Below are 14,198 nucleotides of genomic sequence, written 5' to 3' on the forward strand. Positions count from 1 at the left end.
AAATGTTTATTGGAGTGAGAGCTGGTGGGGGAGAGATTTTTCAACAAAATTATTAAACAGTTAATCTCATCAAGTGGATAAAATAATTCTAAATTAGTACACTTCTAATATCTCAAAATGTATCAAGCAAATATTGACAGAACTATAAAAAAGAATACATAAATTCATCATTAGAAAGATTACAAATAGCTCATATTTAGTAAGACATATAAAGAATAAAAATTATAGATTTGACAAATGCAAAAAATATAATGGCTATATCCCAAAACAAAATTATATATATCCAAAACAAATTTATAAATGAATTTTCTAAGTGCATTGAACCATTTTGGTCAATAAAACAAATCTTAATAAATGTCAAAAGTCACAATCAAGCTGGGCACCATGGCACACCCCTGTCATCCCAGCTTATTTTGCATTTGAGGTCCCACCATGATTTCTTTATGATTGTGACTTTGTGGGGGTGGTTACAGGGATTGAACTCAGGGTCACTTTACCACTGAGCCACATCCCCAGACCTTTTTATTTTTTAATTCGAGACACTAAGTTGCTTAGGGCCCGGCTAAGTTGCTGAGGCTGGTTTTAAATTTGTAATCCTCCTGCCTCAGCCTCCTGATCACTGGATTGCAGGCTTGTGCTATAATACTCAGCTCAATTAGTTTTGATAAGGAACAGTATGATAAAAATAGAGCCAAAGAAAGGAAATAATACAAAATAATATGTGGATTGAAATAGAAGAACAAGAGAACATTAAAATGATCAACTTTATAAATTCTGGTGAGATTGATCAAGGAAAAAAGTGACCAGTATTAGGGGGTTGGGGATAAGCTCAGTTGATGGAGGGCTTGCCTCACATGCACAAGGCCCTAGGTTCAATCCCCAGCACCACAAAACAAACAAACAAACAAAAAACAGTATTAGGAACATAAAGAATATACACACAGAAATATATAAAGCAATATATATACAGTATTAGGAATATAGATGCATCTATATAGATTTGAAAGCTAACTTCAGGCTGTTAGGAACAAATAAATGCTAATAAATTTGCAGACAAATGAAAAATTCCTAGGAAACAAAGCTTCCTAAAACTGATTCAAAATGAAATAGAAAACCTGAATAGTCATGATACCATTAAAGAAAGTGAGTCATTAGTTTAAGTCTCTCCAGAGAAATCTCCACACAATATATAAGGGGAAATAATTCCACTCTGTACTGAATCTGCGGTTTTGAATTCGAATTGGAGGTATTGGTGTGAACTCAGGATTTTCAGAGTATGCTGAAAATATAGTGTACAGAGAAATACAGTCTACAGAGAGATGGAGACATGCCTATGTATATAAAGAGTGTATGATTTACCCCTGTCTCCTGAGGGGCCTGGGGAGAGTGCACCCCAGGAGCAGTGAACACACCTAACATCCTGTTATGACCTGGATATGAAGTGTCCCCCAGAAGCTCATGTGAGAGAATATTCAGAAATGAATCTTCAGAATTGAAATATTCAGGAATATTCAGAAATGAAATGACTAGATGATGAGAGCTGTCACCTAATCAGTGGATTAATCCACTTGCATGGATTAACTGGGTGATCACGAAAGGCAGGCAGGGTGTGGCTGGAGAACGCAGGTCACAGGGGACATGCCTCTGGGGCTGATATTTTGTCCTTGGCACATCTCTGTCTCTCTCTCTCACCATCTCTCTCTTTCTCTCTCTGCTTCCTGGCTGCCATGTCCTGAGCTGCTTTCCTTCACCACACCCTTCCACCATGATGTTCTGCTGTGGAGGTGGCGACCAGGGACTGAACCTCTGAAACCGTGAGCCACAAATAAGCTTCTCCTCTGCTGAGTCGTTTCTGTCCAGACTTCTGATCACAGCAACAAGCTGACTGCCACACATGCAGATCTTCCTTTCTAAAGACCCCACACTACTAAAAGCCACAAGAGCTTTTGGGCTCCTACCAAAGATGGATTGGGAAAATACAAGATGACCTCAGAAGTTCATTCACCAGAGGGCAAGGTGGACTCAGAGTGGTAGAGTGTCATTGTGAAGGGGCCACGGTCATGCCAGGGTGGACTCCGGAATTACGATGAATCACAGTAGCAATGGCTGACCACCAGTAAATAAGTTGGGACTCCGTCAGTCCACACTGACACAAACGAATGTAAAATAACCAGGAGCTCTTCCTCACAGCGCACTGCTAATGAACAAATCCAGGAGAGATGGTGTTAGAGAGGAGCGGTCACTTGAGCTGGTCACTGGTTGACCCCTGCAGTCAAACTCAGGCAAAATCATGCTCAGGTGCTGAGATCAGTGGTGAAAGTGGGTGAGAAATGAGATTTTTGTCGTCATGAACAAAGGGTCTGTTAATGGCCTTAATTACCCAGGGGGAACCCAGCATTTGTTGTTCTGGGGTCTCACTTCACCCTGCCAGAGTGGATGTCCACACTGTGCCACTGCAGGACCTTCTGGGGTGATGGCGAGCAGTCTGCAGAGTGAGTGTCCTGGAGTTCATGACAGCCAGGAGCACTGGGCAGAGGGCAGAGGGGCAGGGCCAGCCCAGCAGGCTGGTGCAACCCCAGCCTCTGCTTCAGGATGTTGGCATGTCTGGGAAGGGTATTTGGCTGCTTCGTATTGTTAACTTGGTGCTGTCTCTAAATAAAATAAGCCCATGGAGGAGCAAAAGCCTGAGAAGTTGTGGGGAAGTCACCAGGGCCCTCCACTGTGATGACACCCAGCCTGGCTCGAGGGGAAGAGGCCATCCCCAGGGAGCAGTGAGGGCATGCAGAGCTGTGGTCCTCGAGACCGGGGCAGGCACATGCATCCCGAGGGGGGATGTGGGGTCTGCAGGAGCAGGGCTGGGTGGGTGTGAGGAGGCTCTCCAGGGCCTGGGGGTTGGGTGCTGATGAGAGGGACCCTGTGACTCTCCTGCCCGTCCCCGGCCTTCTTGAGGCCTTCTGGTGCCTGCTGAGCATGTGACATCTGTCCTATGGATGGGTACCAAGACACCTGCACGCAGGAGTGTGACGTCGTCAGTGGTGCCGTCAGAGCCACAGGGCTCCAGCTCCTCCAGAATCCTCTCTGGTTGTCTGAGTGAAGGGGACAGTCCCCACCTCCCCACCTGCCCTGTGGTCTGCTTGCTCTCTGCCATGCCCACCACGCCTCTTTCCCAGAGGGCAGCATTTCAGCTTTCACACGTGGAAGAGGACGCGTGGCGTCTGGTGCTCAGTGCTCGGCTTTTCACCGACAGCACCCTCTGGTTCAGCCCATGTTGCGCCAGTGACCGGTGGTGTCCTTTTGAAGGCTGTGTAGCGTGCCCTCGTGTTCACAGCTCGTCTTCTCAATCCCGTCACCCTCTGCAGCCATGTCGTTCTGGTCCTTGCCATAGTGACAGGACCCTCTGCAAGCACACTAGGGGGGTGGCCAGTGCAGAGCTGCAGGAGCCTCCTATGTCTCCATGGTGGATGTCGCTCTGCACTCCCACCAGCAGGGGCGAGAAGACCCACTCTCCACTCCCTGCACGGTTATTGTTGCCTTTCTGACAGGTCCTCCTTACTGGGTGGGGGACAGCTCTGGGGGCTTGACTTGCCTTTCCCTGTTCCACACTGCTGCACATTTTTTCATGTGCTTTTGGCCTTTATAGGTCTTCTTTTGAGCAATGTCTGTATGGATTATCGGCCCACAGATAAGCATGTGGAGTGATTTGTGAATTTTCTATTTTGCTTCTTTGGTCTGTCTTATTTCTCCGCCAGCACCATGCTGAGTTGGCCATTGTAGCTCTGCATTACTGGGATGGTGAGCTGTCCATCACTCTGACTGTAAGACCAGACATAAGCTACTTAAGGAGGCAAAGGTCTGTTTGGGCTCATAATTTTGGAGTGTTCAGTCCATGGTCAGCAGACTCCATTGCTTTGGGACTAAGTGAAGCAGACATCATGGCACAAGGTCTTGGTGGAGGAAGGCTGCTGGGCTCCTGCATCTGGGAGGCAGAGCTGGGACAAGATGCCCTTCCAGGGAACACCCGGACAGACCACTTTCTTCAGCCACACTCCACCACTGAGAGCCTCACCACCTTCCAGTTGTCCGTGCAGCTGTCAGTGGATTGAGTCACTGCGAGGTCAGAGCCCTGATGATCCAGTCACCAAAGCCCCAGCGCTGTGTATTCCCTCCCAGGGACCAGCCTTTAGGGGACCCTCCAGAGCCAGCCTTAGCGAGGGTGTTTTGAAGTCAGGTTGTGTTGCCTCCAGCTTGTTCTCCTCTCTTGGGGTTGCTTTGGCAACTCTGGGTCTTTGTAGGTCCATATGAAATTTGTGAGTGTTTTTCTAGTTGGGTGAACAATGTCATTAGTACTTTGATGGGAATGGAATCTGTAGGTTGCTTTTGGTTGTGTATAAAAAACAACGTTAGTTCTTCCAATTCAGAATGGAATCCTCCCATTTTTGGTTTTCTTTATAATAATTTTTTAAAATTAATGCTTAATAATTTTCACCGTTGAGATCTTTTACTTCCTTAGCAATATTCATTCCTATGTGTTTTGTTTATTTTGTGATATTGTGAGAGGGATTACTTTTTGATTTCTCTTTGAGCAGTCTCTTATTGAAAACGCTGTTGTTTCTTGTGTACTGATTTGGGGTCCTGCAGCTTGATTTGCTGATGGACTGTTTGGTGGATTCTCATTCCTGAGATGCATCATCTGCAGTGGGATGATTCCACTTCCTCCCTTCCAGTGTGGGTGCCCTTGTCCCCTCTCTGGCCTGACTGCTCTGCCCGGACTCCTAGCACTGTGTTGGGTGGGACTGGTGAGTGACATCCTGGTTGTGTTCCAGATCTTGGAAGAAACGCTTTCGGCTTTTCCCCTGCATGACACACACAGTGTGACGGTGGCTGTGGGTTGTCATTTGTTGCTTTGTCATGTTGAGGGGTCCCTTCCATTCCTAATTTGTTGAGGGTTTGATTTGTCTTCCTCTCCTGGTTCCTTGTGCTGATTGTCAGCCTGTTAACCTGTGATCTTTCTGTTTTTCCGTGAGTGCTCCTCACTGTAGACTGTAGGATGGCTTCTGCTGTTTCCCGTAGGTCTTTGTTATGTTGTGTTTCCATGTTTATTGTTTCAAGAAATTTTAAAATCTCTCTATGCATTCACCCATCATTCCACGGCCTGCTGTTTAATCTCCATGTATTCAGGCAATTTATAAAATTCCTTTTGTCGAATTCTAGTTTTATTCCATTGTGGTCAGAGAAGATAACATGATATGATTCTTATTTTTTTGAAAATTTGAGGCTAGTTTTGTGGCCCAACATATGACCTACCCTGGAGAATGTTCCAGGCCCTGAGGAGAAGAATGTGTGTCCTGCAGCTGTGTGGTGAAGGGCTCTGTAAATGTGGGTTTGGTCAGTTTGGCCCATGGTCTAGCTCCGCTGTTGTTTTTTGTTTTAACCATCTGGATAGTCTGTCCACTGGTGAAAGTGAGGAGTCATACAACCACAACAGCTTTGGAGCCTTCTCTCCCTCTAGATCTAATAATGTCTGCTTTCCATAATCTGGTGTCTCAGCATGGGTGTATATGTGTTTATTTATTTATTTTAAGAAATTAACATTGGTATAGTATTATTATTTTTAAATAGAGAGAGAGAGAATTTTAATATTTATTTTTTAGTTTTCAGCGGACACAACATCTTTGTTTGCATGTGGTGCTGAGGATCGAACCCGGGCAGCACGCATGCCAGGCGAGCACGCTGCCGCTTGAGCCACATCCCCAGCCCCTGTATATGTGTTTGTGATTGTCATTTCCTCTTGTTGAATTGTTCCCTTTATCTCCTTTTCTCTTTTTACAGTTTTTGGCTTGAAGTCTGTTTTATCTGAAACGAGCAGCTGTTCCTGCTTACTTTGGGGGATCGTCTACTTGGAATCTGTCTTCCAGCCCTTCCGTTCCAGTCTGTGTGTGTCTTTACTAGTGAAGTGAGTCTCCTGTAGGCAGGACGTAGCTGGGTCTGAATGTATTCAGGCCCTCTCTGTCTTTTGACTCGGGAATTCAATCTGTTTACGTTCAAGGTTTTAGTGATGAGGACTTACTCCTGCCTGGTTTTCTGGTTGTTTGTCCATTCTTTGTCCCTTTGCGTCTCTCTTGTTGTTCATATTTGTGGTTTTCTGCAGTGGTGAGGTTTAGTTCTTTTTTCCCTTTTTCCTTTGCATCTATCCTTGGCTTTCCTGCGCTCACTCGCTTGCCTTCCTTCCTTCTGTGTGTGTATATCCAGTTTTCCCACTTTCTGAAGAGCCTGTCCCCTGGGGCACCATGGATTCCGGGACAGAGGCTCCATTCTCAAGATGGCTGTGGCATCTTGAGCAAGCTCCTCTAAAGCAGAGCTGCCCTGCGTGCTCCAGGCAGTCCCCAGTCCCTGGTGTCCAGGCAGACTCCAGTCCCTGGTGTCTGCTGGGGCTGGGGCACAACTGACATGTGCCCCATCCTCCTCTCTCTGCCACCTTCCACGACTCTGGTCCTGCCAGGCTCCCACCCCCCATGCTGAGTTCCGGCACTCTCCCTTAGCCACTTACTCTGAAAGGCAGTGTTTTATTTGTTGGGTTCTCTGGGGCTGGGTGAGCGTGGGCACCTCTGACCGGCCATCTCAGGGCCTCCTCCTTAAGTCTCTACTCAGCCAACATGCAGCAGCCACCTCGGCCATGTACTCAGCCTCACGCCACCCAGAAGACCTGATAGAACCTCTCGACCTCCCTGCTCCCCTCTTCACACGTGGCCTAAAGTGGCTGGATGCTGTCACTAATTCCCTGCTGATCCCCAGATGGGGACTGGCCATGATGCTGAGGAAATGAGCCAGGGCCTGGGTGGATGAGTGACCATGTCCCTAGGAGGTCCAGGCACTGGCAGCATCAGGCCCCAGAACACTCTACTCCACCAGGCTGTGTCTCCCATGGTGACATTGTGAAACTCTTATGGCTGCTGGAGGCCCACAGTGACGGCTGATGGGAGGTTTATGGGAGGAAGCAAAGACCTGGATGATCACAGGCAGGCCAACTCTTCATCAGTGTTATTGGAAAGTTTATGGTTATATAACTTATGAATTTACTCATAAGTTCATTATAAAGAAATCGGTTGCTCTCTCTGGCCCCTGAGCTGGACCATCGTCATGGACATGAAAGTTTACAGGTGGGGCAGGGTCTGCACCTGTACATGTGAGGTGGGCTAGCATCCTCGCCTGAAGAAGGTGGGCTGGCATCCTTGCCTGTGAAGCGAGGCTCTATCCTGCGGAAGCCTCAGGACGGCTCTCGGCCCTGGGGCAGTACCCAGGCACATTCCTCTGCACACCTCAGAACTGTGCTTTATTAATGGAATAAGTATTGGGCTTTGGAAGATCTGATTTCAGCAGGCACTTTTTTGTTTTGTCATGTTTTGTTTTACAAAACTTCTCTTGACTTTTACTGACCCTGATGTACTTTCTCTTGATATGTCTTGCTGAAACTTGCATTTCTTGTTGAAACTGAACAAGAATGACCAAATGATTAGCTTAAAACAGATGTTTCACATCAGGAAGAAACATGGGTCTACATTGTGTATACATAATGCTCTTTTTCCCCCAAAGAGCTATTTTTGGTTGCATCTTTCAGAACTTCTCAGGGCTTGGAGCAAGGGTGCATTTCGTCTGCAGGACGCCCTGCAGCTCTGGTTGCTGTGACTTGAGAAAGTGGTTAACAGGAGATGGTTAACAGCAGGCTGCTGTTCCCCGGTCCTCGGTGCCTCAGAGGAAGTGCATCTTTTGTGGTTCTTTTTGATCTGTATGGAAGTGAGAAATCTCTAAAACTCACTGGCGCATTTTGAAAAATCTGGAACTTCTTTCTACAGAAAATGCAGCAGGTTGATGCAGTGCCCATCTGGGACTCTGCTCCTGCCTTCTAGGCATTGCCCCTGTGTGAAGGAAGTGTGTGTATTTATATTCCGGGTGCTTTTCTTGCCCCAGAGAATCCAGGCTTCTGATGCCTCTTCTAACCTCTTCCCCACAAGCTGTAGCTTGTGGAAGGCCTCGTGCCTTTTCCCTCCTGGCACAGCTGTGGGGATCACAGCACCTCCACGCACCTCCACGCACTCTCATGCTGCCACTCATGCCCTGCCATGAGTCAGCCATGCCCACAACTGTGCTTCCCCTCCTCAGACCCTCCCTTCCCGTTCATTCTTACACCCCACAGAGTTCCCACACACCCTTGCCATGTTCACACGCACCCAATAAGTAATTGCACTCAAACACACAGACGTTCACACTGCTTACACCAAGTGTCCACACACCTTCTTACACTGTGCTCACAGGTGGACACTCACCCACACACTGTCACAACCTCACACTCTCTCACACACCCTCACACACCATCTACAGTGCTCACAGGTGCACACACACACCCTCACACGCCATAGCATTCATTACCCACACTGGCATGCAGCATTTACACACACCCTCACACACATCATCTCACTCACGTGTACACACACTCATTTCCACTCTCACTCTCTCATTGGCACCTGCCATCACATTTATGGTCACTCTAGAACATAGCCATGGCCTCCAAGGTGACAAGTGGTAGCCTTGCCACCTCCTGGCCCCCAGTCTACATCTGGCAAGGTTCCTGGACAGGAGGTGTCAAAGGAGGCTGCCAGCAGGCTCAGGTGATGGGGGCACATCCCCATCACACTTGTCTGATCTCCCCATGTGGTGGGAGGAAGAACTGACCCAGAGGTCACCTGCCCAGCGTGTGGCATAAGAGATGAGACGCAGCACCAGGTCCCAGGCTCTTGGCCAGTGCTGAAATAGTGGCATCTTGCTGCAGGGAGAACTCTTCCCTTCCCACACTGTGTTCTCCTCAGGCCCTCCGTGGTTGGATAGTGTCCACCCACCCTGGGGAAGCTGCACCTCCTGTATTAGACTCAGTTCAGACTCCTCCAGAAACACCCTCTAAGACACACCAGGGAAGTTCCTCTGTGGGCGCCCATGCTTCCTGGGGTTGGCATATAACCACGGCACTGGGCACGGTCCTTATCTAATAAGGGCCTCTGTGGACATGGACCTCTTTCCCAAAAGCTGCAGCTGACCAGAATTGGGCATGGGGCCCTGGGCTTCTCTTCTGAGTCCATGAGGCCCTGTGGCAGAAGTCCTGTGTCCCAGTTTCAGAAGGTGCAGCAGGGGCTTGGCAGGACCTGTGGACCCAAATGTCCTGAAGGACAGGTGGCTCTTGCTGTGGGGATCCTATCTGCAGTGGGGGTCCCCAGGGTGGCTGTGGTGGCGGGCCACCTCAGGAAGCTTTATGAGAGGGAGTCACATCTTCCCTGGTCACTCTAATCCTGTAGAACCTGTCCCTGTAAGCCCTGGTTCTTGGAACTGCTGTCCTACTAAGTGAGGGTGGACAGTGGAAGTGGGGTCTGGGGCTTTCCTCCTGTTTGGCTGCTTCTGCCCTGGGTCACTGCTGTGTGTGCTAGGTACCAGCACAGCCGGCTGGGTCCCATGGGCCTCTGGGTGCACCTGTCCCTACACCTCAGCCTCCCTCACAGGTTTGGGCTGGTGAAACCTTGATGCATGGCATGGCCTCAGCATGGAGCTGTTACCACCCACCACCGCTGTCCACCTGCCCTCGACCCTAGACCTGGGCAGTGGGTCCATCTGCCTTTCCTGCCCAGGGGGTTGTGGAGCTGAGTGCAGAGCCTCTGTGGATGAGCAGCTAGGGCTCTTTACAGCCTGAAGCCTGCCTGAAGTTCCAGCCAGACCCCTCCCTGGTGCAGATGGAGGAGAGGCCAGATCAGGCAGGGAAAGTCTCCAGTGCAAATGGGGGGCAGAGCCGACCCCCCATTTCTGTTCTGGGTCTGTCTGCCTTTCTTTGCTGCTGTCTCGTTTCCTACCTTCTTTTTCAGGACCCCCTGCTCTGCCTGCACCCTCCTCTATCTGTAGAAGATCTAAAATAAACATTATTCAGTCCTATAAACAATTAGGAACATCTCTGCTCCAGCTGGCTTGTCCAGCCTTATCCCTGACCGTGGGGAAGGGTGACCACAGGACTGTCTGACCCACACTGCTCTGAGGTCCAGGAGCTGGTTTCACGGGAGCCTGGAGCAAGGAGGCTGCCACTTTCCAGGGATCACAACGCTGTCCAGAAGCAGAGATGGCTTGGTCTTTACAATTCTCCTTCACTGAGAACACTTGGCCCGGCCGAGGCACAGGACCTCTCTGTAGCCACTGGAGGGGATGGTCCCCCTGGCACAGTATCCTTGGTATGTCTCCTGGGTATGGAGAAAGGGTCTCACAGCAAGGAGGTAGGAAGGGTGGGACACCTTCAGGACTGGGTGGCCCAGTCCAGGTCACAACCCTCCCTGCCTTGCTGCAGGTTCAGCTGTTTCAACTGTCTCCATGGTAACTCCTCACATTCGGGCTATTCCCAAAGAGCCTCTTTGGGATGCAAAAAAAATCAACCCAGTGAGAATGGTTCCAGTGATTCTGCACCAGCTGGAGGGCTGCTTGGGGTGTCCCCGCGAATCTCCAGCACCCAACCTGGCTGAAGTTCCTGGGGTCGGTGGTTGGCCGACCCACCCCCTGCGTTTTAGCAGGGGGAGGATGTGGGCTGGTATTTAGGCTGAGCACAGCAGGGGCAGGGGAATCCTGCTGGTTTCCAGGGCCAGCCCTGATGGCGCCTCTCTGGCCTGGGAATGCAGCCTGGGGGCTCAGCAAGAGGGCTGCCCACTCTTTCACTGCGGGGGCCCACGAGGCCGTCCTCTCCCTGCAGCCCTGCCCGGGATCCGCGGACAGCGAGGATGGCAGTGGGCAGAGGCGGTTAACTGGGGTCACAGAGACCCTCGGCACCTTCGCTGGCTCCCAGAAGGGACACCTGCTCTGAGGAGCCGCCGGCGCAGGCTGGGCTCGCTGGGCGGTGCCGCGTCCGGCCCCGGCAGCTCCCCGCTCCGCTCGCACGCGATCAGCCGCCCTCGCGTGACGCGGCCGTGGCCGCAGGAGGAAGCGGCGGCGCCCGGGGCACGCGATGGGCGGCGGCAGCGGCGGGGGCGCGAGGGGCGTGGGCGGCGGCAGCTGCGGGTGCACCGCCTGCGGCAGAGCTGGCCCCGCCCCTCGGTCCCCGGCCCCGCCCCTCGGCCCTCGGCCCCGCCCCTCGGCGCCCCGGAGCGAGCCCCGTGCGGCCCCGGCTGGCGGCCTCCGGACTCGCGCGTCCCCTGCGTCTCTACTCGGGCACCCGGGGAAACGGCGGAGGAGACAGGCTCAGGGATACCAGGGCCTCGGCTGCCTTCCAGGGCCCCGTTCTGCCTACTCTGCGCCGAGGGAGAAAAAACTTGTGGTTTATTAAGGGATTAAAAGTAAAGTGGCTTGGAACTTAGTGCCGTGAACAGAAATCCAGTGCTTATTAGCTGTAGGAGCCAAGGCCAGAGAGGCCGCCATGCAGCCACCATGTCACCATCTCCTGGGCTCGGCCACCGGAGGGCCTCACCTCGAGGGGGTTCTGCGCCTGGCACCAGAGGGTCTGACATTTCCCCCAGCGTGGCTTCTGGGGGGAGTGGAGGTGGCCAGCCCAGTTTCGGCAGAGTGAGGGCTCATTCTGTCCTCAATGCTCCAGCCCATCCTGAGGCCAGGCCCAGATCTAATGGGGAGGCCTGTCAAGCAGCATCTGGACCCCAGACTGTGCAGGTGGGCCTGGGGCTGGAGCCTGTGCTTCTACCTAGCTCAGAGCATGCCCATGTGCTGGTCCCTAGACACCAGAGTGCCGAGAACCCAAGGGAGATGGTCAGTGGGTTCCACATGGACATGGGACAGAGGTCTAGGGGGAATCGAGGCATGGCACTGAATGTCTGTGGCCTGAACCTCACCGTGGGCAAGTGGCAGAACCCCACTTGTTCCAGAATGGGGGAGAAGCCCAGCCCAGCCTGAGTGGGAGGTGAGGCAAGCTTCATTGAAGCACCACTTTTATCTCTTCGCAGCAGCATAGCCCACTGCAGCCTCTCCAGAACAAGGTGGGCTGTGGACAGGCAGTGGGTCTCTTCCGAAGGTGCCGTCCCGTGCTGGCTGGTTTTTGTTTGGGCTGGGCTCCCTGGGTAGTGGGGGTGGAGTCAGCCAGCAGCCCACCTTCATGGGAACCTGGCTCCATGCAGGAACAAGGGGCTTCGGGGTGCTGCTTTGGAATCAGAGCTCTGTGATGTCCCTGACAGGCGAGAGGGGGCAGATCTGATGAGAGTGGCACCAGATGAGACAGTCCTTCCCAGGACCAGTCCCCAAATGGAAGATTCCCCAGTTGCCCTTTTGGAAAAGGAGCATGATTCAGGTGCCCATGTTACCAGTTTATTTATCTTAAGATCAGAACAAGTACCTGGGGTCACATCTGTCCGAGAGGACAGGGCTCCCTCGAATGAGGTGCAGCTCTCCTCCTCAAGTCTGAGGGGCGAAGGAGGCTGCTTCCCCCCCCAGCCTTTCTACAAGGCCAAAAGTGGTAGCCACCTGCGATCCACCCTCTGAGCACCTGGGCCAGCTCCTTACTGGGCCCCTCTGGCCCCTCAGAAACCAGGTGGCAGCGAAGATGCTGGCTGTGGAGTTAGAGGCCAGAGCAGTGTCCCAAGATGAGCACTTGTCAACAGGGCTGTGAAGGAGTCTGAGTCCCCTCAGACCTCACCCCAAAGCGATAGGGGCACCCCCAGACTGCTCTTCCACCCCCCAGGCCCCATCCTCGGGCTTCCTTTCCCACCATGCCTTGTCTGGTCTGTGTCTCGGTCCTGCTCATGCCAGATGAGGGGAAGAGAGAATATGCAGGGCACAGGGGGACAAAGGGGCTTTGACCAGCCTGGGAGGGGCATGGGCGGGGCCATGTTGGGGTCTACCAAGGCTTGAGTCTCAAGAAGGAGCTGTGAGGACCCTGTGAGCTAGGTGGTAGACAGGACGTAGCAGACACTGGACTTCATCCAGGGTGCTGGAGTCAGGGCAGACTGAGAGCAGCTTCTGGAGAGCAGAGCTGGCAGGTGGTCCTGAGGGACCACTTCCCATCTGGGCTCTGTCCCCCATGCTGCCTGGGGCCTGGTCCCTGTTCCTGCTGCCCCCACCCCACAGAACTGTAGGGCTTTCCAGAGCTGCTGGACAACTCTGTGTGTCCTGTACAGGGTAGCAGCCCAGCCCAGACTGGACGTCCAGCAAGAACCATGGGGTGAATGCTGGGGAAACCAGAAAAGTGTGGCTTAAGAGGATCCACAGCGGCCTGGGTTCTCACGAAGGGCTCACTGTCTCTCTTCTCTGACAGCCGTGCAGGAGACACACGTGCAGTCGGCCGGGGCCTCCTCACCTGGAGACGGTCCACACAGAGGGTCCCCCGTGCAGGAGGGACGGCTGCTATTGGAGGTGAGTGCCCACTGAACGGTGGCCCTGTGCAGCCTGGGTATGCAGGAGGCCCTTGGAGTAACAAGGAGCTGAAGTCCCCACATTCACTCTTGCACAGTGCCTGAGACTGTCCCCAGGTGGCTTAGGCTGGGGTCTGCAGGTGGTGGGCAGCTTCTTGGGGCCAGGCCCCCAGGCTGGAACAGAGCCACCCTGGCCTCATGGCCCACCTGCTGGATCAGGACTGTTCCTCATTCTTCCTTGTCTGGTCACTTGTCACTGAGACAGAACCTAATAAAAAAAATAAGACATTTATTTTCCAAGTTAAGCATCCAGAAAAGTCAGCACCGAGCTTCTCCAGGTGGGTTCCCCCTGGGCTGGCAGTAGAGCCAGGTGGGGCCATTCTCCTCTCACCAGAAGTTGGGCTTTTCTCTTCCTGGAGGGAGTGCTGAGCCCTGGGTGCTGGCTCTCCCTGGGCCAGTCCTGCCAGGTCTGTGACCCCTTCAGGGAGCAGGAGAGAACAGCCTGTGGGGGCCGAGGCCTACCACAGGGTCCTGCAGGAGCTGGTGGGAGGGATCTTGGGTCTGACGTGGAGCAGAGCCAGGGGGTGGCCTCGGGGCCAGTGGGCAGTATCCGTCTGTCCCCCACATTTGCTGGGCCAGCCTGGGCTGTGCCCCCAGGTGACTGTGCAGATGGAAGGTGTGGGCAGATCTCTGTGGGGGGCTCCTTGTGGGCTCTGCTGAGCCCTGGACCCTCTGCAGCTCCCTGCACCCTTTGTAGCTGGATCTGGGGGAGTGGGCTGTGGGAAGGCACTGGCCATCTGATCACCCATCCCCAGTGCCCAGGCATCAGGCCCA

General features: G+C 52.7%; 1 protein-coding gene across 1 annotated transcript in view; it reads left to right on the top strand.

The window, feature by feature from the left end:
• Ahrr (aryl hydrocarbon receptor repressor) overlaps positions 1-14,198 on the top strand; it is a 65,652-nt gene that overhangs the window by 13,516 nt on the left and 37,938 nt on the right. Inside the window, exon 3 of the mRNA XM_077791392.1 lies at positions 13,268-13,365. Within this exon, the coding sequence (XP_077647518.1) occupies positions 13,268-13,365 (98 nt within the window). The remainder of the gene's footprint in view (positions 1-13,267; positions 13,366-14,198) is intronic.

The sequence above is a fragment of the Urocitellus parryii genome, chromosome 1 (genome assembly GCF_045843805.1).
Source record: "Urocitellus parryii isolate mUroPar1 chromosome 1, mUroPar1.hap1, whole genome shotgun sequence".
Classification (NCBI taxonomy): domain Eukaryota; kingdom Metazoa; phylum Chordata; class Mammalia; order Rodentia; family Sciuridae; genus Urocitellus; species Urocitellus parryii.